Here is a 23,979-nt window from a genome sequence, read left to right as displayed (position 1 = left end):
TAACCATGGACTATGAAGGTCTCTCTTGGCACTGAGCTGTGCTGCCTTGTGGGAGGAGTGATAGAGGTAAAGTCAAACTATTCCTCTTATCATGTCCAGTGCATCCAAATTCATTTTCTTTTTTTTTTGCTCCAATGACGTGCTGGAACTTCTCTGCTGGAAACCTGGACTTCCACAAAGGCTGTCTTGTCTGTGGGTGGTTATCTAAGGCATTGTTCTCCAGGAGCTCCTGGACTGCAGCCAAGATGGCCTGGCTCATAGGCCACTGCAGGATCCACAGCTGGGACTTAGGGCTGTATGTCTATTACCTGACACTGAGGTGGGAGAGGCTCCTCCTGGCTCCCTTGCATATGGTGCTGGATCCCAGAGCTCCCACAAAGACACTTTTGTCCATGGATAGATGCAAAATTGTTGTTGTTAATGCTGGGGGTGGGGCGTGGTGTGTGTTTACGAATGGGGTATATCTTATTTGGCCATGTTGTTTACATTACTCCACAGTGAGTTTTGATAGATGTAATCACCCATGAAACCACTGCCATAATCAAGATAAGAACATTTCCATTACCTCTTAAAGTTTTCTTGTGCCCCTTTGCATCCCTCATTCCACCTCTGACTCCTTTTTCTGAAATTTTATATAAATAAATCATACTGAATGTAGTCTTTCCTGTCTGGCTTCTTTCACCCAGCATGATTATTTTGGGATGCATCCATGTTGGGTGTATCAGTGATTTGTTCCTTTCTATCGATGAAGAGTAATTCTTGGGCTGGGCCGTGGCTTAGCGGTTAAGTGTGCAAGCTCTGCTGCTGGCGGCCCGGGGTTCAGATCCTGGGCGCGCACCGACACACCGCTTCTCCGGCCATGCTGAGGCCGTGTCCCACATACAGCAACTAGAAGGATGTGCAACTATGACGTACAGCTATCTACTGGGGCTTTGGGGGAAAAAAAAAAGGGTAATTCTTTTGTTTATACATTTTAAATACTCTTTTGTTTATCTATTGTTGATAGATATTTAGGTTATTTCCAGTTTTTGGCTATTATGAATAAAGCTGCTGTAAACATTTGTAAACAAGTATTTGCGTGGATGTATGTCATTATTTCTCTGGGTAAATACCTGAGAGTAAAAAAGATGGGTTATATGGTAGGTATATGTTTAACTCTATTAGAAACTGCCAAACAATTTTTCAAAGTGATCATTCCATTTTACAATCTTATCAGCACTGTAAGAGTTCTAGTTGTTCCACATTCTTGCCCACATTTGATATCGTTATTTTTGTTATTTTTAAACATTCCAATATCATTATGGTTTAATTTGTATTCCCTTGATGATCAAAGATGTTGAGTAACCTTCCATGTGTTCATTGGCTATTAGTATATTTTCTTGTGTGAAGGGTCAATTCAAATCTTTTGCCCATATTTTAAAATTAGATCTTTTGTCCTTTAGTTATTGAATTGTAAGAGTTCTTTATATATACTGAATACAAGTCCCTTTGTCAGATATAAGTATTGCATATAGTTTCTCTCAATGTATGGCTTGCCTTTTTGTGTTCTTAATGGTAACTTTCAAAGAGTAAAGTTTTTAATTTTGGTGAAGTCTAGTTTATCAATTTCTTATTTATATTTTATGCTCTTTTGAGTCCTAGCTAAGAAACCTTTGCCTACCCTAAGTCTAAAGATTTTCTCCTATGTTATCTTCTATAAGTTTGATAGTTTTATCTTTTATATTTAGGACTATGATTCATTTCATATTAATTTAGTGTTTGATGTGAGTGTTGATGTTCATTTTTTCAATAGAGATATCCAGTTGTTGTAGCAACATTTGTTGAAAATACTTTTTTCCCATTTGATTGCTTTGACAACTTTGTTGAAAATTATCATGTAGAGAAGGGAACTCTCATACACTGGTGGTGGGAGCGCACACTGGTGCAGCCACTGTGGAAAACAGTACGGAGATTCCTCAAAAAATTAAGGATAGAACTACCATATGATCCAGCTATTCCACTGCTGGGCATTTATCCAAAGAACTTGAAAACACCAGTGCATAAAGATACACGCACCCCTGTGTTCATTGCAGCGTTATTCACAATAGCCAAGACTTGGAAGCAACCTAAGTGCCCATGAAGGGACGAATGGATAAAGAAGATGTGGTATATATACACAATGGAATACTACTCAGCCATAAGAAACGATGAAATCCAGCCATTTGTGACAACATGGATGGACATTGAGGGTATTTTTTTTTTAAAGATTTTATCTATTTATTTGTTTTCCCCCCAAAGCCCCAGTAGATAGTTGTATGTCATAGCTGCACATCCTTCTAGTTGCTGTATGTGGGACGCGGCCTCAGCATGGTCGGAGAAGCAGTGCGTCAGTGCGCACCGGGGATCCGAACCCCGGGCCGCCAGCAGCGGAGCGTGTGCACTTAACCGCTAAGCCACGGGGCCAGCCCAGACATTGAGGGTATTATGCAAAGTGAAATAAGTCAGAGGGAGAAGGTCAAATCCCCTATGATCTCACTCATTAAGTAGTAGATAATAACAACAACAAACAAACACATAGAGACAGAGATTGGATTGGTGGTTACCAGAGGGGAAGAAGGGAGGGAGGAGGGGGAAAGGGATAATTCGGCACATGTATGTGGTGATGGGTTGTAATTAGTATTTGGGTGGTGAACATGATGTAATCTACACAGAAATAGAAGTATAATGATGTACACCTGAAATTTATACAATGTTATAAACCAATGTTACTACAATAAACAAAAAATTAAAAAAAAAAGAAAATTATCATGTATATCAAATATCAAATATCATGTGAGTCTATCTCTGGATTGTCTGTTTTTTCCATTAATCTCCATAAATATTGTTTTATTACCACACTATCTTCATTACACTAAATCTTTAAATCAGTTAATGTAAATTCTCCTTGTTCTACTTTTCTGAAATTACTTTGGATATTATGTGTTGTTTGCATTTCTGCGTAAATTTTAGAATTAGTTTGTCAATTTCTATACAAACACATGCTGGAATGTTAATTGGCGTCGTGTTAGATCTATACATAAATTTGGAGAGTTTGATATCTTAACATTATTGAGTCTTCTAATCTATGAATATTGCATATCTCTATTTATCTCTTCTTTATTTTCTTTTAGCAATGATTTATAGTTTTCAGGGTATAGGTCTTGCACAAATTTTGTTAAATTATCCCTAAATATTTCATGTTTTTGATGCTATTATAAAAGGAATTGTTCTTTACATTTCATTTTCCAATTTTTTATTGCTAGTATATAGAAATACTATTGGTTTTTATGTATTGACCTTGTATCTTGAAACATTGTTAAATTCACTGATTAAATCTAGTAATTCTCTTTATTTATTTATTTATTTATTTAAAGATTTTATTTGTTTATTTTTTCCCCCAAAGCCCCAGTACATAGTTGTATGTCATAGCTTCACATCCTTCTAGTTTCTGTATGTGGGACGTGGCCTCAGCATGGCCGGACAAGCGGAGTGTCGGTGCACGCCCGGGATCCGAACCGGGGCCGCCAGCAGTGGAACATGCACACTTAACCGCTAAGCCACGGGGCCAGCCCCTAGTAATTCTCTTTAAATTCTTAGGATATTCTCTGTACATTATTATGTCATCTGCAAACACAGTCTTACTAGTTTTTTTTTTCTGTGAGGAAGATCGGCCCTGAGCTAACATCTGCCAATCCTCCTCTTTTTTTTTTTTTTCTGCTGAGGAAGACTGGCTCTGGGCTAACGTCCATGCCCATCTTCCTCTACTTTATATGGGACGCCACCACAGCATGGCTTGACAAGCGGTGCGTCGGTGCGCACCCAGGATCTGAACCGGTGAACCCTGGGCCACCACCGCGGAGCATGCGCACTTAACCACTTGCACCACTGGGCCGGCCCCTGGTCTTACTAGTTTTAATCCTTCCCTTCCAATTTGAAGACCTTCTTCTTTTTTTTTTTTTTTGAGGAAGATCGGCCCTGAGCTAACATCTGCCAATCCTCCTCTTTTTTTTTTTTGCTGAGGAAGACTGGCCCTGGGCTAACATCCATGCCCATCTTCCTCCACTTTGTATGAGATGCTGCCACAGCATGGCTTGCCAAGTGGTGCGTCAGTGCACGCCTGGGATCCGAACTGGAGAACCCTGGGCCGCTGCAGCGGAGTCCGCGCACTTAACCGCTTGCACCACCGGGCCGGCCCCCCAGTCTTACTAGTCTTAATTCTTCCTTTCCAATTTGAAGACCTTCTTATTTTCTTGCCTCATTTCACTGGTTAGGACCTCCAGTACAACAGCGAATATAGGTAGTGACCAGAGACAAATCTGCATGACCCTGGAGGCCTATTTCCTCCCTCCTCTTGGTAGCTTAACAGAGAGCTGGATCAGCTGAACTGAGCCAGCCTGTGGAGAGACAGCAAGGCCTTAAGCTGATATCAGCATTCCTGGCATACAGGGTTGTTTTTAGGGCCCTGGGTATGTAGACCTTGGCCTTGGCAATGCGTTCTCCTTACCATTGTTCCTAGACCCAGCTATTCCTTGATAAATTTGGTACTTAAGGAAACTAACAGTTCCCTTCCCCCTCTAAAGCTAACATATAGATATGTAACATAGTGTGTGTGTGGGGGGCTCATTCTTGCTCTTTGAGGAGTTTCAAGAGAATATCCAGCTTGCCTGCCAAGGGAGGCTCCTCTGCACTTGGACATTTTGTATACAGAAGATCTGTGCCTAACCTATTCTGTGAAATAATTAGGGTTCAGTGTACAGAGTATGGTTCCCTACTTCTCTGCTTCTAAGTACCCTCTGGTATTAGTGGTAATGTGTCCATGACACCCTTACACAACAGGTGTTGAGAGTGGACATACTTGCCTAGTTCCTTATCTTATGGAGAAGGCATTCAGTCTTTCATCATTATGATGTTTAATGTGAGTTTTTCATGAAATTCCCTTCTCTTCATAGTTGCAGATAGTTTTATTTTTTTAATCATAAATGAGTGTTGAATTTTATCAAATGCTTTTTTCTGCATCTATTGACCCTTTGTTATATAATGTCTTTCTTTGTCTCTACTAATAATTTTTGAGTTAAAGTCTATTTTTTTATTATGGCAAAATACACATAACATAAAATTTACCATTTTAACCACTTTAAAGTGTATAATTCAGTGGCATTAAGTACATTTGATTTTGTGCAACCCCTACCACTGTCTAGTGCCCAGACTTTTTCATCATCCAAAGTGGAAACCCTGTACCCATTAAGCAGTCACTTTCCATTCCCCCCATCCATCTCCTGGCAAACACTAATTTGCTTTCTGTGTCTGGATTTGCCTATTCTGATTTTTTAATATAAATGAGACGTACAATGTGTGTCCTTTTGTCTCTGGCTTCTTTCACTTAATAATATTTTCAAGGTTCATCCATGTTGCAGCGTGCATCAGTACTTCATTCCTTTTTATGACTGAATAATATTCCGCTGTATAGATATACCACATTTTGTTTAGCCATTCATCAGTTGATGGACATTTGAGTTGTTTCTACTTTTGGGCTATTGTGAATAGTGCTGCTGTGAACATTCATGTACAAATTTTTGTTTGAACCCCTGTTTTCAATTCTTTTGGGTATATACCTAGGAGTAGAAATGTTGGGTCATATGGTAATTCTATCTTTAATTAGTGTGTAATTGCCAAACTGTTTTCCATAGTGGCTGTACTATTTTACATTCCCATCAGCAATGTGTAAATGTTCCAGTTCTCCATATCCCCACCAACACTTGTTATGTTCTATATTTTTAAATTTTAGCTATCCTAGTGGATGTGAAGTGTTAGCTCATTGTGGTTTCGATTTGCATTTCCCTACTGCCTAATTATGTTGAACATCTTTTCAATGCCTGTTGGCCATTTGTATATCTCCATTGGAGATACATCTGTTAAAGTTCTTTGCTCATTTTTAAACCAGGTTGTTTGTCTTTTGGTTGTTAAGTAATAAGATTTTTTTATATATTCTGGATACAAGACTCTTATCAGATGCATAATTTACAAATATATTCTCCCATTCTGTGGGTTGTCTTTTCCCTCTCTTGATAGTGTACTTTGAGGCACAAAAATGTTTAATTTTGATATTCAATTTATCTATTTTTCTTTTTATTACTTATGCTTTTGCTGTCATACCTAAGAAATCATTGCCAAATCTAAGGTCATGAAGATTTATCCCTATGTTTCTAGCTCTTATATTTAGGTTTTTGATCCATTTTGAATTAGCTTTGTACATGGTGTGAGGTAAGGGTCAAGCTTCATTCTTTTGCATGTGGATATCCAGTTGTCCCAACAATATTTGTTGAGGAGATTATTCTTTCCCCACGGAATGGTCTTAGCACCCTTGTCTAAAGTAAATTGACCATAGATGAGTGGGTTTATTTCTGGACTCTCAATTCAATTTCATTAATTGATATGTCTTTCCTTATGCCAGTATAATACTGTTTTGATTACTGTACCTCTGTAGTAAGTTTTGAAATCAGGAAGTATGAGTCCTTCAGCTTTGCTCTTCTTTTTCAAGATTGTTTTCACTATTCAGGGCCCCTTGTGATTTCATATGCATTTTTTTCATTTCTGTAAAAAAGGCCTTTGGAATTTTGATAGGGATTGAATCGAATCTGTCAATTGCTTTGGGGAGTATTATCATCTTAACAATAGTAATTTTCCCAATCCATGAACATGGGGTGTGTTTCCATTATTTATGTCTTCTTTAATTTTTTTCCAGCAGTGTTTTGTAGTTTTCAGTGCACAAGTCTTGCACTTGCTTGATTAAATTTATTCCTAAATATTTTATTATTTTTGATTCTACCGTAAATTGAATTTTTTTCTTATTTTCCTTTTTGGATTGTTCATTGCTAGAATATAGAAATACAACTGATTTTCAAGTGTTGATATTATATCCTGCAACTTTACTGAATTAATTTATAAGCTGTAATAGATTTTTGTGTGTGTTTGTGGATTCTTTAGAATTTTCTTTTTTTTTTTTTTTTTTTTAAAGATTTTATTTATTTATTTTTTCCCCCCAAAGGCCCAGTAGATAGTTGTGTATCATAGCTGCACATCCTTCTAGTTGCTGTATGTGGGACGCGGCCTCAGCATGGCCGGAGAAGCAGTGCGTCGGTGCGAGCCCGGGATCCGAACCCGGGTCGCCAGCAGTGGAGCGCGCTCACTTAACCACCAAGCCACGGGGCCGGCCCCTAGAATTTTCTATATATAGGATCGCATCATCTGCAAATAGAGATAGTTTTACTTCTTTCTTTCCAATTTGGATGCGTTTTATTTCTTTTTCTTGCCTAATTGCAAGTGACTCACTTTAGATTTAAAGACACAAATAAGTTGAAAGTAAAAGGATGGAAAAAGATCTTTCATATAAACAGGAACCGAGAGAGCTGGAGTGGCTTTACTGATATCAGAGAAATTATACTTTAACACAAAAATTGTTACTAGAGACAAAGAAGAATATTATATAATCATAAAAGGATTAATAGGTGCAGAAAAAGCATTCAGCAAAATTCAACACCCAATGATGATTTTAAAAAAGAATCTCTCAGTAAAGTATGAACAGAAGGAAATTTCTTCAACCTGGTAAAAGATATTTTTGAAAAACCCACAGCTAGCGTTATACTCAATGGTGAAAGACTGAGTGGTTTCTCCCCTAGGATCAGAAATAAGACAAGGATGCCTGCTTTCACCACTTCTATTCAACATCATGCTGGAAGTCCTCGCCAGAGTAATTGATCAAAAATTTACCAAATACTTTAAATCAACTATTTTAATTATTTTTGAAGAGCTAAAGCAAATCATATCTAAAGAACTAAAGGAAATATGAGACTGATGTCTCACCAAATAGTGAATATTAATAAATAGAAATTATAAAACCGAACTAAATAGAAATTCTCGAATTGAAACGTGAACTGAAATGAAAATTCACTAAAGGGGCTCAGTATCAGATTGAGAAGGCAGAAGAAAGAATCAGTGGACTTGACGATGGGTTAGTTGTTCAGTGTCTAGGCTTCCTCATGGACAGTTTATATTGATTGCTTTTTTCCTTTGTATGGTTCATATTTCCTTGTTTTGTTTCATGCCTTGTAATTTTTTGTTGAAAATTGTACATTAAAAAAATTATAATATGGGGGCCGGCCTGGAGGCATAGTGGTTAAGTTTGCATGCTCTGCTTCGGTGGCCCGGGGTTCGCAGGTTCAGATCCCGGGTGTGGACCTATGCACTGCTTATCAAGCCATGCTGTGGCAGGCATCCCACATATAAAGTAGAGGAAGGTGGACACGGATGTTAGCCCAGGGCCAGTCTTCCTCTGCAAAAAGAGGAGGATTGGCAACAGATGTTAGCTCAGGGCTAATCCTCCTCACCAAAAAAAAAAAAAAAATTATAATATGAAAACTCTGTAAATCAAATTCTCTCCTCCCACAGTTTGTTTTTATTGATGCTTATTGTAGTTGTTGTTTGTTTCATGACTTTTATGAACTGATTCTATAAGTCTGTATTCTTTGTTATATGTGGCCACAGAAGTCTTTTTTCCACTTAGTGGTCAGCTAATAAATGGACAGAATTTTCCTTAACTGTTTGGAACCAAAAAATATCTCCCAGTCTTTGTTAGAGAGCTTTGTGTGCATGTTGGGGCATGCCTTCAGCGCTCAGCCAAGTGGTTTACAACTGTGCCTTCGCCTTCACTTCCTGCTTTCACAGAGCCTCAAGGTCAGACAGAGCTAAAGCTTAGGATTTTCTGATGTTTTTCCTGAGCATGCACACACCTGTATACAGCCCTGGGCATACATGTGGGCTTATTCTAAGTGGGAGATGCTGATAGCTTAGATGAGGCTGTGGTGATGGACAGGAAAAATGTAGATGATATTAAGGAGGTAGAATTAACTGACTGATTAAATATACAGATAGGCACATACATTATCTCAAAAGAGATTTTTTTTGTTTTAAAATTATAATAATGAATAATTAAACCTTTTTACAACCTGTGTGAGAGATTATCCATGTTTCTTTGTTGATTTGCTTCACTTTGAACTCTGTAATGAATCTGTATTTGACTCGAAGATAATTGATCTATCTTTCAGGAAAGCAAATTATAAAAGGAAGTTACTATGAATTTTTTCTAACAAAAAATTGTTCTTCCTAGTGGATGTTTTGACATATGTGGTCTGGAAGCTAAGTGGCTTACCTGCCACTCGTGTCATTGGAAGCGGTTGTAATCTAGATTCTGCTCGTTTCCGTTACATAATTGGAGAGAAGTTGGGTGTCCATCCCACAAGCTGCCATGGTTGGATTATTGGAGAACATGGTGATTCTAGTGGTAAGTGTAAACCTATTATCATTATGTAATCACACTTCTTTTTTTTTTTTTTTTTTTTTTTTTGTGAGGAGGACTAAACCTGAGCTAACATCTGATGCCAATCCTCCCCTTTTTTCTTGAGGAAGATGGGCCCTGAGCTAACAACCGTGGCCATCTTCCTCCACTTTATATGGGACGCTGCCACAGCATCGCTTAACAAGCAATGCGTCGGTGCGCGCCGGGGATCCGAACCTGCGAACCCCGGGCCACCGCAGCAGAGCACGTGCACTTAACAGCTTGTGCCACCAGGCCGGCCCCGTAATCACACTTCTTATCTCTAATAATACTTATTTTCTTTGAAGTCTACTTTTTCTGATACTAATATAGCTGCACAACTTTTATTGGTATTTCCCTCGTGTATCTATCTTTTTCTGTTTCTTTACTTTCAGTCTTTTGCATCATTGATTTAGCTTCCTCTCATAAAATAGTGCATAGGCGGTATAGCTGTTTTAAAAGTCAATGAATATTTCTCTTATCTGGAGCACTTTCATTTAGTGTGATTTTTGAAATAGCATTATTATTAAGATATATTTCACATACCATAAAATTGACTCATTTAAAGTTTATAATTCACTGGTTTTTTAGTATATTCACAGAATTGTGCAACCATCACTACAATCTAATTATAGAACATTTTCATCACCCTAAAAAGAAACTCCCACTCCTGCACTCACCCCCATCTCGGCCCCAGGCAACCACTAATCTACTTTCTGACTGTAGAGATTTGTTTATTCCAGATTTTTCATATAAATAAAATTATATAATATGTGACTTATGCTATTACGTAGGCCACACCAACCTTTTTCTTTTCTGAGCTTAAACGTTTAATCTCTGCTACACAATTAGAACTTTATATTTCTTACAGTGTTCTCTAATTGTGTCATATGTGTAAATCTTCTTTCCGTAATGGCAATAAACTCATTGAGAATAGGGACCATTTGTTTATTCATTCAATCATTTGTTTATTCAAAACATTTAACCAGCCCTTCCCTCTACTTTATACTTCAAGGGTCATAGTATAATAAATACTTTTTTTTTTTTTTTGTGAGGAAAATCAGCCCTGAGCTAACATCTGTGCTAATCCTCCTCTTTTTGCTGAGGAAGACCGGCCCTGAGCTAGCATCTATTGCCAATCCTCCTCCTTTTTTCCGCCCCCCAAAGCCCCAGTAGATAGTTGTACGTCGTAGTTGCACATCCTTCTAGTTGCTGTATGTGTGACGTGGCCTCAGCATGGCCGGAGAAGCGGTGCGTCGGTGCGCACCCGGGATCCAACCCCGGGCTGCCAGTAGTGGAGCGCGCGCACTTAACCGCTAAGCCACGGGGCTGGCCCATAATAAATACTTTTGATTTGACTTGGTGTTCTGCCACACACCTGCCTGGGTGAGCAGGGCGGGATAGGTTGCGTAGAGACCAAAGAAAAGACCTGGAGACAGCGAATGAGACGCATGGGTTTATTGGGAGTTACTTACAGGGAAGGTCCAGTGGTGTCTGGCTGGACAGGAAATGTGCTCCTGCAACCACCACCTGAGAGAAGCTTGCTTAAGTAGGCAGAGGAACAAAGGCTGCATGCTTCCCAAGGGGGATTGTCCCTGTATGACCTGCATTCGAAAGACCAGAGCACGCCCCATCCCGCCCAGAGGGCCTCTGTGTTCTCTCAGACCGTAAGCGTCTCTGTGCCAACTCTCTCACAAGAAAACAGCTGATTTAGCCCAGCCCAGGACTGTTATCATCATGAGTGCTGGATTGCAGCGCAGACAAGGAACCTCAAGGACAATGGCTCTTAAAGGGCACGCAGGCTAGTGCCCCTACACTTGGACAAATACTTCTTTGACCGGTGCCTTAATTTGACTGTTGACTTGTGTTATTGCCTTAACTCAGTTCTTCCTCCTGAAAGTCATTACAAATAATTTTCCCAGGTGTTTTAATTTTTTTTTGAGGAAGATCGGCCCTGAGCTAACATCTGCCAACCCTCCTCTTTTTCTTTTGCTGAGGAAGACTGGCTGTGGGCTAACATCCATGCCCATCTTCCTCCACTTTATATGGGACGCTGCCACAGCATGGCTTGCCAAGCGGTACGTTGGTGCACGCCCGGGATCCGAACTGGTGAACCCCAGGCCGCCACAGCGGAGTGCGCGCACTTAACCGTTTGCGCCACCGGGCCAGCCCCCCAGATGTTTTAATTTTTTATATTAATATTCAATGATTTTATTTTTTAAAAATCAGTATATTCTGATTAATTTGAATATATTTAGTATTCCATTTAGTGAGCCTTTCTTTTGTTTCTTTTCTCTTCTTCTGCTTTCTATTGTATCAATTAAATTTTCTTTAATTTCCTCCACTACTTTGAATTATACACTCACTTTGTAAGTAGTTACCTATAAATTTTAACATTCATACTTGACCTCAAAATAATTACTGTCTTTATTCTTCTTTGTGACAATACAAAGACCTTACAATGCTTTACATTTGATCACCCTCTTTCTGTAATATATGTAATGATTAACTACTTTTCTGGTTTCATCCTGTTTTTTTTTTTTTTTTTTTAAATGTTATTGATATAGACGTTTTTTTAAATTTATTTATTTATTTATTTATTTTCCCCCCAAAGCCCCAGTAGATAGTTGTGTGTCATGGTTGCACATCCTTCTAGTTGCTGTATGTGGGACACGGCCTCAGCATGGCCGGAGAAGCAGTGCGTCGGTGCACGGCCGGGATCCGAACCCGGGCCACCAGCATCGGAGCACGCGCACTTAACCGCTAAGCCACGGAGCTGGCCCTCATCCTGTTTTTATATCCCCCTAACTAGTTACAATTATTATTTGCGTAGTCAATACCTATTTCCATTTATGTATGTGTTTGCCAGTTTTATTGCTTATCTTTATTTCCTGCTTCTAACTCCTTTTTCTGGATTCACTTCTTTCTCCCTGAAGTTTATCCTCTTGGTGTTGTTTGTGTGAAAGTGTTTTAGTTTTACCCCATTCTTGAATGACAGTTTAACTGCATAAGAGATTCTAGATGGACAATTATTGCCTCCTCTTCTCTGTTGAGAAGTATGGTATTAATTTGTTGTTCTTTTCCCTCTTTGCTGATAATAGTTTATCTTTTCTTATCAATCCTTTTATTTGTGGATTCTGTATTTGTATCTTGCTTTATTTTTTTTTTATTTTATTATTATTTTTTTAAAGATTTTATTTATTCATTTTTTTCCCCCCAAAGCCCCAGCAGATAGTTGTATGTCATAGGTTCACATCCTTCTAGTTGCTGTACGTGGGACTCGGCCCCGCGCTGGACGGAGAAGTGGTGCCTCGGGGTGTGCCCGGGATCCGAACCCGGGCCGCCAGCATCAGAGCGCGCGCACTTAACCACTAAGCCACGGAGCCGGCCCATGTATCTTGCTTTAAAATACCTTCTATACCTCACAATTACAAATACATTCTACTACTTATTTTTCTAATACTTTATAATTTTAGTTTTTACATTTCTCTCTTTTGTCCATTTGAAACTTATTTTTTTTATGTGATATAAGGTAGTAACCTAATTTTATTTTTAAAAAAACCCCACTGATCTGAAACAACTAATGCAGTACTGGGAAGAAGAGTTCATCCTGAGATATGTTTCTTTTAGTGCCCTTATGGAGTGGGGTGAATGTTGCTGGTGTTGCTCTGAAGACTCTAGACCCTAAATTAGGAACTGATTCAGAAAAGGACCAGTGGAAAAATATCCATAGACAAGTTGTTGAAAGGTAACAGTACTCATTCAATTTTGTAATGCCTTAGTAATCAGTCTTAAGAACAGATCGAACAGACAAGAAGTACATAGTTGAGCTTTGCTTTTTGTGAGATAAATAACTCTAACCTTCTGAAAATCCCCAAATTCAGACTTATATTATGCACAGCTTTCTTTGGGGGGCATTTTTCAAAAAGAAAATGTACTTATCATTTCATAGGAATGCATACGTAATTGAAGGCAATATAGCATAGTGATTATGAGCGTGGACTTTGGAACTAGGTTACCCAGGTTTGACATCTGGCTTCACCATTTATTAGTGGTGCAATATTGGGAAATTATTTAAAATATCAAAAGCTCAGTTTCTTCATCTTTAAAATGGAGGTAATAATAGGGCCTACCTTACAGGGCTATTATGAAGAGTAATGAGATAGTACATGTAAAATGCTTAGAACAGTACCACGGACTTACTAAGTATTCATCAAATGAAGCGTGCAGGTGATCAGATGTTCACTTATAAATGAAGTGTCTGACTCTGTATACCTCAGCCCTGACAACACGCATGATTCTCCTTCCTGCTTTTGCGAAGTTACATATTAGTAGCAGTTATAGATCTTAGAAATCACTTTTGGATATTCAAAACTGGAATATTAAATCTATAAAAGCTGCAAGTCTATGTATATTTATGATAACAACTCTACAAAAATGTATAAGAATTAGGGCAGAGACTAAATAGGCACACAATATAACAAAAAAGTGATTATGCATGAGTTTTTATTCTCTAAATGCCTTTTGGTTTAAAAAAATAAATTATTTTGTTTTCTGATCATAAAAGCACATGACCACTTTAATGGGTGCAGAGTTTCAGTTTGGGAAGATGAAAAAGTTCTGGAGAAGATAGTGGTAATAGTTGTACTTAATGCCATTGAACTGTACGCTTAAAAATGGTTAAAATGGCAAATTTTGCCACAATTATAAAAAATAAAAATTAAAAAGTACGTGGTTACTAATAGTGGTCTGAAGTGCAGACTGTCAAACTAACAGGACATCACAGACCTTAACTGAGCAATAAGTTTATCTAGCACAGTGAAAGGATACTGGACAGTATTAGCATTTTCTGTGGGAGGACTGCAAATGCTCAGGTGTAGCTTCCAGGCCCCATCACTGCGTGGGCACACTCAGGTGAAGGGATGAGGGCAGACTACCCCAGCACGGAAAAGCTGCTGCCTGTGTTTCCCAGCAGTTTTTTAATACAGTTCTTGTCACGTAGCCCTTCAGATCTGCATGCTTGCTCCCTGTCTTCTAGCCCTGGTGCAATGCACAAATCAAGGGTTACATAATATACAATGCTGATAACCTAGTTCTGTTATGGTTAATATTCCACATTTATCTTAACTAATTTTTGTATTCATTTTCTTTTTTCCAAATTTTGATTTGTGATAAAATACACATAACATAAAATTTACCATCTTAGCCATTTTTTTTTTATAACAAGATATCTTTTTTATTTATTTATTTATTTTTTCCCCCAAAGCCCCAGTAGATAGTTGTATGTCATAGCTGCACATCCTTCTAGTTGCTGTATGTGGGACGCGGGCCTCAGCATGGCCGGAGAAGCTGTGCGTCAGTGCGCACCCGGGATCCGAACCCAGGTCGCCAGCATCGGAGCCCGTGCACTCAACCGCTAAGCCACGGGGCCGGCCCTTAGCCATTTTTAAATGTATAGTTCAATGGTATTAAAACTGTTCATAATGTTGTATAACCATCATCAACATCCATTTAGTAACTCTTTTCATCTTGTAAAACTGAAACTCTATATCCATGAAACAATCCCTCATTGTTTCCTGCTGAATAATATTCCATTGTATGTATATACCACATATTGCTTATCTAGTCATCTGTTGATGGACACTTGGGTTGCTTGTGTGTTTTAGCTATGGTGAATAATGCTGCTGTGAACATGAGTATACAGATAATCTCTTCAAGACTCTGCTTTCAATAATTTTGGGTATATACCCAGAAGAGGAATTGCTGGACCATATGGTAATTTTGTTTTTACTTTTTGGAGAAACCATCATGCTCTTTTTCACAGCAGCTATACCATTTTACATTCCCACCAACGGTGCACAAGGGTTCCAATTTCTCCAAATCCTTGCCAAACGCTTGTTATTTTGTTTGATAGTAGCCATCCTTGTGGGTGTGAGATCGAAATCTCATTGCAGTTTTTTTTTTTGTGAGGAAGATTGACCCTGCGCTAACATCTGTGCCCATCTTCCTCTGTTTTGTATATGGGATGCCGCCACAGCATGGCTTGATGAGCGGTGCGTAGGTCTGTACCTGGGATCTGAACCTGCAAACCCTGGGGCTGCCAAAGCGGAGTGCTGGAACTCAACCACTACGCCACCAGGCCGGCCCCTCTCGTTGTAGTTTTGATTTGTATTTCCTTGATGATTAGTGATGTTGAGCGTCTTATCATGTGCTTATTGGCCATTTGTATATCTTCTTTGGAGAAATGTCTATTACAGTCTTTTGCCCATTTTTTAATTGGGTTGTTTTATTGTTGAGTTTTAAGAGTTCTCTATGTATTCTGGATATTAATTCCATATCAGATATATGATTTACAAATATTTTCTCCCATTCTGTGGGTTGCTTTTTTACTCTGTTGATAATATCTTTTGATGCACAAAATTTTAAAATTTTCATGAAGTCCAGTTTGTCTGCTTTTTTCTTTTCTTGCCTTTGGTGTTATATCCAAGAAATCATTGCCAAATGCAGTGTTGTGAAGCTTTGGCTCTATGTTTTCATGTAAGAATTTCATAGTTTTAGGTCTTACATTTAGGTCTTTGATCCATTTTGAGTTAATTTTTGTATATGGTGTTAGGTAAGGGTCCAACTTCATTCTTTTGCATTTGAATATCCGGTTTTCCCAGCACCATTTGTTGAAAAAACTGTCCCTTCTGCATTCAATGGTCTGAGCACCCTTGTTGAAAATCAGTTGACCATAGACATGTAAGTTTATTTCTGGGCTCTCTATTCTATTCCATTGGTGTGTATGTTTGTCTTGATGCTAGTAGTACACTGTTTTGATTACTATAGCTTTGTAATAAGTTTTGAAATCAGGAAGTGTGAGTCCTTCAGCTTTGTTCTTCTTTTTCAAGATTGCTTTAGCTATTTGGAGTCCCTTGAGATTCCATATGAATTTTAGGATGTTTTTCTATTTCTGCAAAAAATATCTTTGGGATTTTGAGGGAGATTGCATTGAATCTATAGATCATTTTGGCTAGTATTGACATCTGAGCAATATTAAGTCTTCCAATCCATGAACTTGGACGTGTTTCCATTTATTTATGTCTTCTTTGATTTCTTTCAGCAATGTTTGTAGTTTTCATTGTACAAGTTCTTTACCTCCTTGGTTAAGTTAATTCCTAAGTATTTTATTCTTCTTCATGCTATCGTAAATAGGATTGTTTTCTTGATTTCCTTTTCAGATTGTTCATTATCATATAGAAATGCAATTTTTTATGTTTATTTTGTATCCTGCAACTTTGCTGAATTCATTTATTAGTTCTAACAGGTTTTGTGTCTGTGTGTGTATGTGGAATCTTTAGGGTTTTCTGCATATAAGATCATGTCACCTGTAAGCAGAGATACTTTTACTTCTTCCTTACCTTTCATTTCTCTTGTTGCCTAATTGCCCTGGATAGAATTTCCAATACTGTGTTGAATAGAAGTGGTAAAAGTGGGTATCCTTGCCTTCTTCCTGATCTTAAAGGAAAAGCTTTCAGTCTTTTGCCATTGAGTATCATCTTGGCTGTGAGTTTTTCATATATGGCTTTTATTATGTTGAGGTAGTTTCCTTCTATTCCAAGTTTCATGAGTGTTTTTATCATGAAAGGGTGTTGAATTTTGTCAAATTATTTTTCTGCATCAATTGAGACAATAGTGTAGTTGTCCCCCTTTCATTCTGTTAATGTGGTGTGTTACATTGGTGGATTTTGGTATGTTGGACCATCCTTGCATTCCAGGAATAAATCCCAGTTGGTCATGGTGTATAATTTTTTTAATATGCTGCTGAATTTGGTTTGCTAGCATTTTGTTGAATATTTTTGCATCAGCGTTCATAAGGAATATTGGGCTGTCTTTTTCTTTGCCTGTAGTGACTTTGTCTGGCCTTGGTAGCAGAGTAATGTTGGCTTCATTGAATGAGTTAAGAAGTATTCCCTCCTCTTCAGGTTTTTGGAGAAGTTTGAAAAGGACTTCTCCAGGGCTTTTCTTTGTCGGGAGATTTTTGATTACTGATCAATCTCCTTACGAGTTATAGTTTCATTCAGATTTTCTATTTCTTCGTGATTTAGTCTTGATAGGTTTTGTGTTTCTAAGAATTTGTGCATTTCATCTAGGTTATCCAATTTCTTGGCATACAATTGTTCATGATACTCTCTTGTAATCCTTTTTATTTCTGTAGAATCAGTAATAGTGTCCCCAGTCGTCTTCTTTTTTTCTTTTTTGTTTGCTGAGGAAGATTAGCCCTGAGCTAACATCTGTTGCCAATGCTCCTCTTTTTGCTGAGGAAGATTAGCCCTGAGCTAACATCTGTTGCCAATGCTCCTCTTTTTTGCTGAGGAAGACTGGCCCTCGGCCAACATCCATGCCCATCTTCCTCCACTTTATATGGGACGCCGCCTCAGCATGGCTTGACAAGCGGTGCATCAGTGCACGCCCGGGATCCAAACTAGCGAACCCTGGGCCGCTGCAGCGGAGCGTGTGCACTTAACCGCTTGTGCCATTAGGCCGGCCCCTGGATCATGTGTTTTTAATCTCTTCTGCCAACCTCTATCTTTTGATTGGAGAGTTTAATCCATTTACATTTAAGGTAATTACTGATAAAGAGGAGCTTGTCATTGTGCTATTTGTTTTCTCTATGCCTTAGAGCTTTTTCTTCCTCATTTCCTGCATTAGTGTCTTTTTTTTGTGTTTAGTTGATTTTTCTGTAATGAAATATTTAAATTCCTTTCTCATTTTCTTTTGTATATATTCTGTAGCTATTATAGCTGTTTTCTTTTTGGTTCCCATGGGGGATTACATTTAGCATCCTAAAGTTATAACACTCATTTGAATTTATGCCAGCTTAATTTCAGCAACATATAAAAACCCTGCTCCTCCATAGCTCCATTCTCATCCCTTCCAATTTTTGATGTCACAAAATTGCATCTTTATACATTGTATGCCCCAGAATATAAACTAATAATTTTTCAAGTGCATTAGTCTCTTAAATTTGAAAACAATTTGAGTTACAAGCCAATGTCACAATTATACTAGCTTTTAGACTAATAATTGTTTTTGAAAAATGTATTAGTCTCTTAAATTATATCAAAAACAAACAGTGGAATTAGAAACCATTGTTACAATATTACTAGCTTTTATAATTGCCCATGAATTTACCTTAATTGAGATCTTTATTTCTTCATATGGCTTCAAGTTACTATTCATTTCACCCTTCTGGACTCTCTTGAGTATTTCTTGCAGGGCAGTTCCAGTGGTGATGAACTCCCTCAGCTTTTGTTTCTTTGGGAATGTCTTAATTTCTCCCTCACTTTTTTTTTTTTTTTTGCTAAGGAAGAGTTGCCCCAAGCTAACATCTGTGTCAGTCTTCCTCTATTTTGTATGTGGGATGCCTCTACAGCATGGCTGATGAGTGGAGTAGGTCTGTGCCTGTGATCTGAACTGGTGAACCCGGGCTGCCAAAGTGGAGCATGCAGAACTGTAACCACTCAGCCACCGGGTTGGCCCCCTCCCTCACTTTTGAAGGATAGTTTTGTAAGATATAAGATATAAAATTCTTGGTTGACAGTTGTTTCCTTTAGCACTTTGAATATATCTGCCCACTGCCTTCTGGCCTCCGAAGTTTCCGATGAGAAATCTGCTGATAATCTTATTGTTCACTTTTCTTCAATCTTTTTTCTTTCTTTTCCTCAGACTCAATAATTTTCATTGTCCTATCTTCAAGTTCTCTGATTCTTTCTTCTGCCTGCTCAAATCTGCCTTTGAATCCCTCTAGTGAATTTTTTATGTCAGTTATGTGCTTTTCAGCTCTAGAATTTGGGGGGAGGGGTTCTATTTAGGTTTTCTATTTCTTTATTGATATTTCCATTTTGTTCATTCATCGTTTTCTTGACTTACTCCACATCTTCCTTAAGTTCTTTGAGCGTCTTTAAGATGGTTGTTTTAAAGTCTTTGTCTAGTATGTCTGCCGTCGGGTCTTTTTCAGGGACAGTTTCTGTTGATTTATTTTTTTCCTTTGAATGAATGGGCCTATTTCTTTGTATGCCTTGTGATTTTTTTTTCTTTGTTTTTGGTGAGGAAGATTGGCCCTGAGCTAACATCTGTTGCCAGTCATCCTCTTTTTGCTGAGGAAGATTAGCCCCTGAGCTAACATCTGTGTCCATTTTCCTCTTATTATTTTTTTTGTGTGTGTAAGGAAGATCAGCCCTGAGCTAACATCCATGCCAATCCTCCTCTTTTTGCTGAGGAGGACTGGCCCTGAGCTAACATCTGTGCCTATCTTCCTCTACTTTATGTGGGACGCCGCCACAGCATGGCCTGATAAGCGGTACATCAGCGTGCACCGGAATCCGAACCCGGGCCGCCAGCAGCAGAGCATGCGCACTTAACCGCTACGCCATAGGGCTGGCCCCCATCTTCCTCTTATTTTGTATGTGGGTTGCCACCACAGCATGGCTTGAAGAGTGGTGCGTAGGTCTGTGCCTGGGATCCAACCTGGGAACCGCAGGCCGCCAAAGCGTAGTGCACGAGCTTAACCTCTACACCGCCAGGCTGGCCCCTGCCTTGGGATTTTTTTTGTTGAAAAAACTGGAATTTGAATCCAAAAATGTAGTAGCTCTGGAGATCAGATTCTCTCCCTTCCCCTGGGTTTGCTGGGGTTTTTGTTGTTGTTATTGTTTTTCCTTTTTTTTGATTGTTGAAGGCTGTCTCTGTGCCAACGATCAGCCTGAGGTGTAATCTTAAGGTCTTTTAGGTCTTTTCTGAGCCTGTGCCTTTCCCTGGGCATGCGTGATTACTTTCTAATTTCTCCCATATATGCAATTGCTTTTGTATGTCCTAGTCTTTGATGTCTGGCTCCCAAAAGAGGAAAAAGAGAAAAATGAAGGGGAGGGGGAAAGGGTGCCTGCCTTTTAAATTCCCTGGAGGTCTCTTCACCAGAGGGGAAGGGGCTTGCAACAATTGGGGGAGGTGCAACAACAATGCCTGCCCCCGGTTTGTTTATACCTCTGTCATCAGAAGCAGCAATCAGCCATGAGAGCACAGACCCCTGATATTTGGAGGACAGGGTCCTTTTTGCAGGCAGTGTGCAAGCTGCTTCAGGAACGTGTGAGCATCAGGAACGTGTGAGCAGCTGTCTGCTAGAGGTGGGGGATGGGTGACTGCTGTTGTGTGAAGGGCTGAAAGTAACCACAATTTATTGTGCAAGTCTTCCCCTGGGAGTTTCAGGCTTCAAAAGACTAGAGTTCCAAAAATAGTTACATCAGACAGATTCTGGCAGTGCAATTATTGTCTAGGTAGGGAGATAGATTCCTGGTGCTTCCTATTTAGCCATCTTCCCAGAATCCTCCAGTGCTTAACTAATTTTTTTACCTAGAAAACTGTTTTGTGTCGAAGCAATCTCAAGGTCATCTTCTACTCCTGCCTTTTTGGCAAGTGTCCATATTTGCTATTAACCCTTTACTCCATGACCTAGGTGATTATCTTTGTATCACATATTCCTGAGAGTTCCTTTGACAAGCATGTCTTCAATATTTTACACATATAAAAAGACAAGCTAATATATCTATAACCACCAGGATCTATAGATCTAATAGATAATCAGACTCCCTCACAGGTGTTTTGGTAATCCTTAACTAATTGGACTAGCTTATTTTCCCCTTTTGTTTATTATTACTGTGCCTTCTTGATAGACACATTTTCATTCTTCAATATCTCTCTCTCTTTTTTTTTTGTGAGGAAGATCAGCCCTGAGCTAACATCCATGCCAAACCTCCCCTTTTTGTTGAGGAAGACCGGCCCTAACATCTATTGCCAATCCTCCTCCTTTTTCTCCCCAAAACCCCAGTAGATAGTTGTATGTCATAGTTGCACATCCTTCTAGTTGCTGTATGTGGGACGCGGCCTCAGCATGGCTGGAGAAGCGGTGCGTCGGTGCGCGCCCGGGATCCGAACCCAGGCCACCAGTAGCGGAGCACGCGCACTTAACCGCTAAGCCATGGGGCGGGCCCCCTGTTCAATATTTCTAAAGCAAATTTATTTCCTCTCTGGCCAAACTGTTTCCATATGGATCACATCAATTGGAAGTTTGAGGTCAATTTCCCAAACTAGCCTTTCACTTTGGTAATAGTTATTAGTGTGTTTCATTTTTTTAAATTTCCTAAAGGGAGCCTATAAACCCTTTGTTGCACCAAATAGCTTTGGATGAGAAATTAAATTAGTACCTAGCAAACAAAACATGCGTTAATATTACAATATCATTTCCTATCCTTCTCAACAAAAATGTCCCTTATCCATATACCATATATTTCCGGTTACAGGGGCCATTAGAGACCATTTCCCAGTAAATTTAGGGATCTCCCTAATCTGGAGGCACAACCATAACTCAGCCACAAAGGAACGTATTTTAGCCACTACTGGTTTCCAGGTGTCACAGAGCAGCCCATCTACGTCTTGTAGTGATGTCACAGTGTTAGTCTTTTGTCTGCCCAATCCCTATTAATTGTACCATAGGGAATGTTAGTTCCTTTTCAGTTTGAAACACTGTTACTCTAAGTGAGTAATGATTAAGATCACATTTCCCACTGAAGTCCTGTGTGATTTGAATACCAAATACTGCAACACATTACAGATCAGTGCTCATTCCAGTTAGTCCTCTCAACAGTGCAGTGTCCAACATTAATTTATTTGCCCCTTGGTCATACAGCAGAGGATCTATAATAAAGAATCCTCAGGATACTGCTAGTATTTATCTAAAAATAACTCAACTCTTTTATATTGTAGCCTCTGATTTTCCAGTGCCTAACCAACAATGCAGAGGAGTGACGTCAATGATTTAATAGGATGTCCTTCCAGGTTCCCAACAGAGCATTTAGTTTACAATATGGATCAGTTTTTGTCTTAAAATACCATCCTTAAAACTGCTTGTCCTGTTTGCTCCCTTTACCCTTCCTTTTACACCAGCAGTTTTATTTTCAGTAGGACGGTTAACACCAACTAAAAGATTATGTTTTCAGCCATTTTTCTTCTCAACACTTTTGTCTTTCACAAGCCATCTTGTGAATTCCTGAGAGGATCAATCTGTCAACCAGATTCCACTGGTAAGATTCGTCCTCAGTTATCAACAGCAAAACTTTCTTCAACTCATACACCATCAATCAATCAATCGCTAGGCAAAACCTTCCTCCCTTTCCTTTTACTTACCCCACAGAGTCTTGGTCATATTAAATTGAGAGTCTGAAAGTTAATCCTAATTTTGACACAATCTGCATGGCCTCTAATGCCCCTGGTTTTGGATTGACAGTCAAATCATAGGACACCACAAGTACAGTCCAGGCCCAGCTTCCTTGTGCTGAGGTGGTCCATTTACACATCAGTCTTATCTTTTGCAACCAAGTGTGTGATGTGCAGTCCTTGGGCCTTGAAATTTTGCCTAGGTGGTTGCAAGACTACCTGATATGAATAATGATGCTGTACATTCTGTTTCCTGTCCTGGCTCCTTCTCTCAAAACTAAATAAACTCACTGTTAAGTTAAAACCTCTTACTCCTTTGAGTTTGACTGTCAGCCCAAACCTGAGACCACTGTTGGTGCCAATGCAAAAATATAATACATATTTATTGTAGAAAATAAGAAAATTCAGAAAAGCATATAAAGAAGATAATATCGCCTGTACGCCTGTCACTCAGAAATAAACACTATTAATAACTTGGTGGATTGATATAATTCTAAAGTTACTATAAAAATGTGTTATGTTTTTTATAAGCCTGAGATAAGAAATTGCATAATGTTTAGGACTGTGCTATTTTCCTTTGAAAATGTTTCATGAACATTTTCCCATATTTCCATATATTGTTAATTTAATGATATATTCTTAGGAAAAATATGTACACATGGCTTATAATTATATATAGTTACATTGGCACCCTAGTAACAACTTTAAGTGGTCAGTGAGATGTATATACTAACTTTCAAGGTGATCAGATTCTATGTTTGGATATTTAAGCAACAATACAGAAAATTTAAAACTCTTTTCATCTCGAGTGACACATATGCCCTGGTATTCTGCCTTTATGATAAAAGAAGGGTGAATTAATTATTATTTAAAGTGAATAATGAAGTATATGAGAATAGTATAGAAATTTTTATTGCCTATTCATAAATAATTTCTAAAAGAAATCTCAGAAAATTTTAATAGAGTGACATTGAAATGTAGGTTGCTTCCAAATGGATGCTTGAAAAATATTATGTTTTCTCTAAGTTGACTTCTCATGAATTTGATTTTCTAACTTTTTACAACTGTAGTGCCTATGAGATTATCAAGCTGAAGGGGTATACCTCTTGGGCTATTGGACTGTCTGTGACAGATCTGGTAGGATCAATTTTGAAAAATCTTAGGAGAGTGCATCCAGTTTCCACTATGGTTAAGGTAGGCTTAAATTGAATCTTCATCTGTCATCTTTCCTTTAATATTTCTTGAGTCCTTACTATGTGCCAGGCCTTATATAAGATGTTGAGGATATCATGGTGAACAAAAAAGACAGGGCCCTGACCCCACAGAATTTAATGAAGGAAATGGAC

General features: G+C 38.7%; 1 protein-coding gene across 1 annotated transcript in view; it reads left to right on the top strand.

Moving 5' to 3' along the window:
- LOC101389158 (L-lactate dehydrogenase C chain) overlaps positions 1–23,979 on the top strand; it is a 51,374-nt gene that overhangs the window by 22,059 nt on the left and 5,336 nt on the right. The window contains exons 5-7 of the mRNA XM_087433118.1: positions 9,167–9,355; positions 13,019–13,136; positions 23,704–23,827. Coding sequence (XP_087289244.1) covers positions 9,167–9,355; positions 13,019–13,136; positions 23,704–23,827 — 431 coding nt within the window. The remainder of the gene's footprint in view (positions 1–9,166; positions 9,356–13,018; positions 13,137–23,703; positions 23,828–23,979) is intronic.

Source organism: Ceratotherium simum, chromosome 7 (assembly GCF_057802395.1).
Source record: "Ceratotherium simum simum isolate JZ-2026a chromosome 7, ASM5780239v1, whole genome shotgun sequence".
Classification (NCBI taxonomy): Eukaryota; Metazoa; Chordata; class Mammalia; order Perissodactyla; family Rhinocerotidae; genus Ceratotherium; species Ceratotherium simum.
This window is presented reverse-complemented; position numbering and strand designations above follow the sequence as displayed.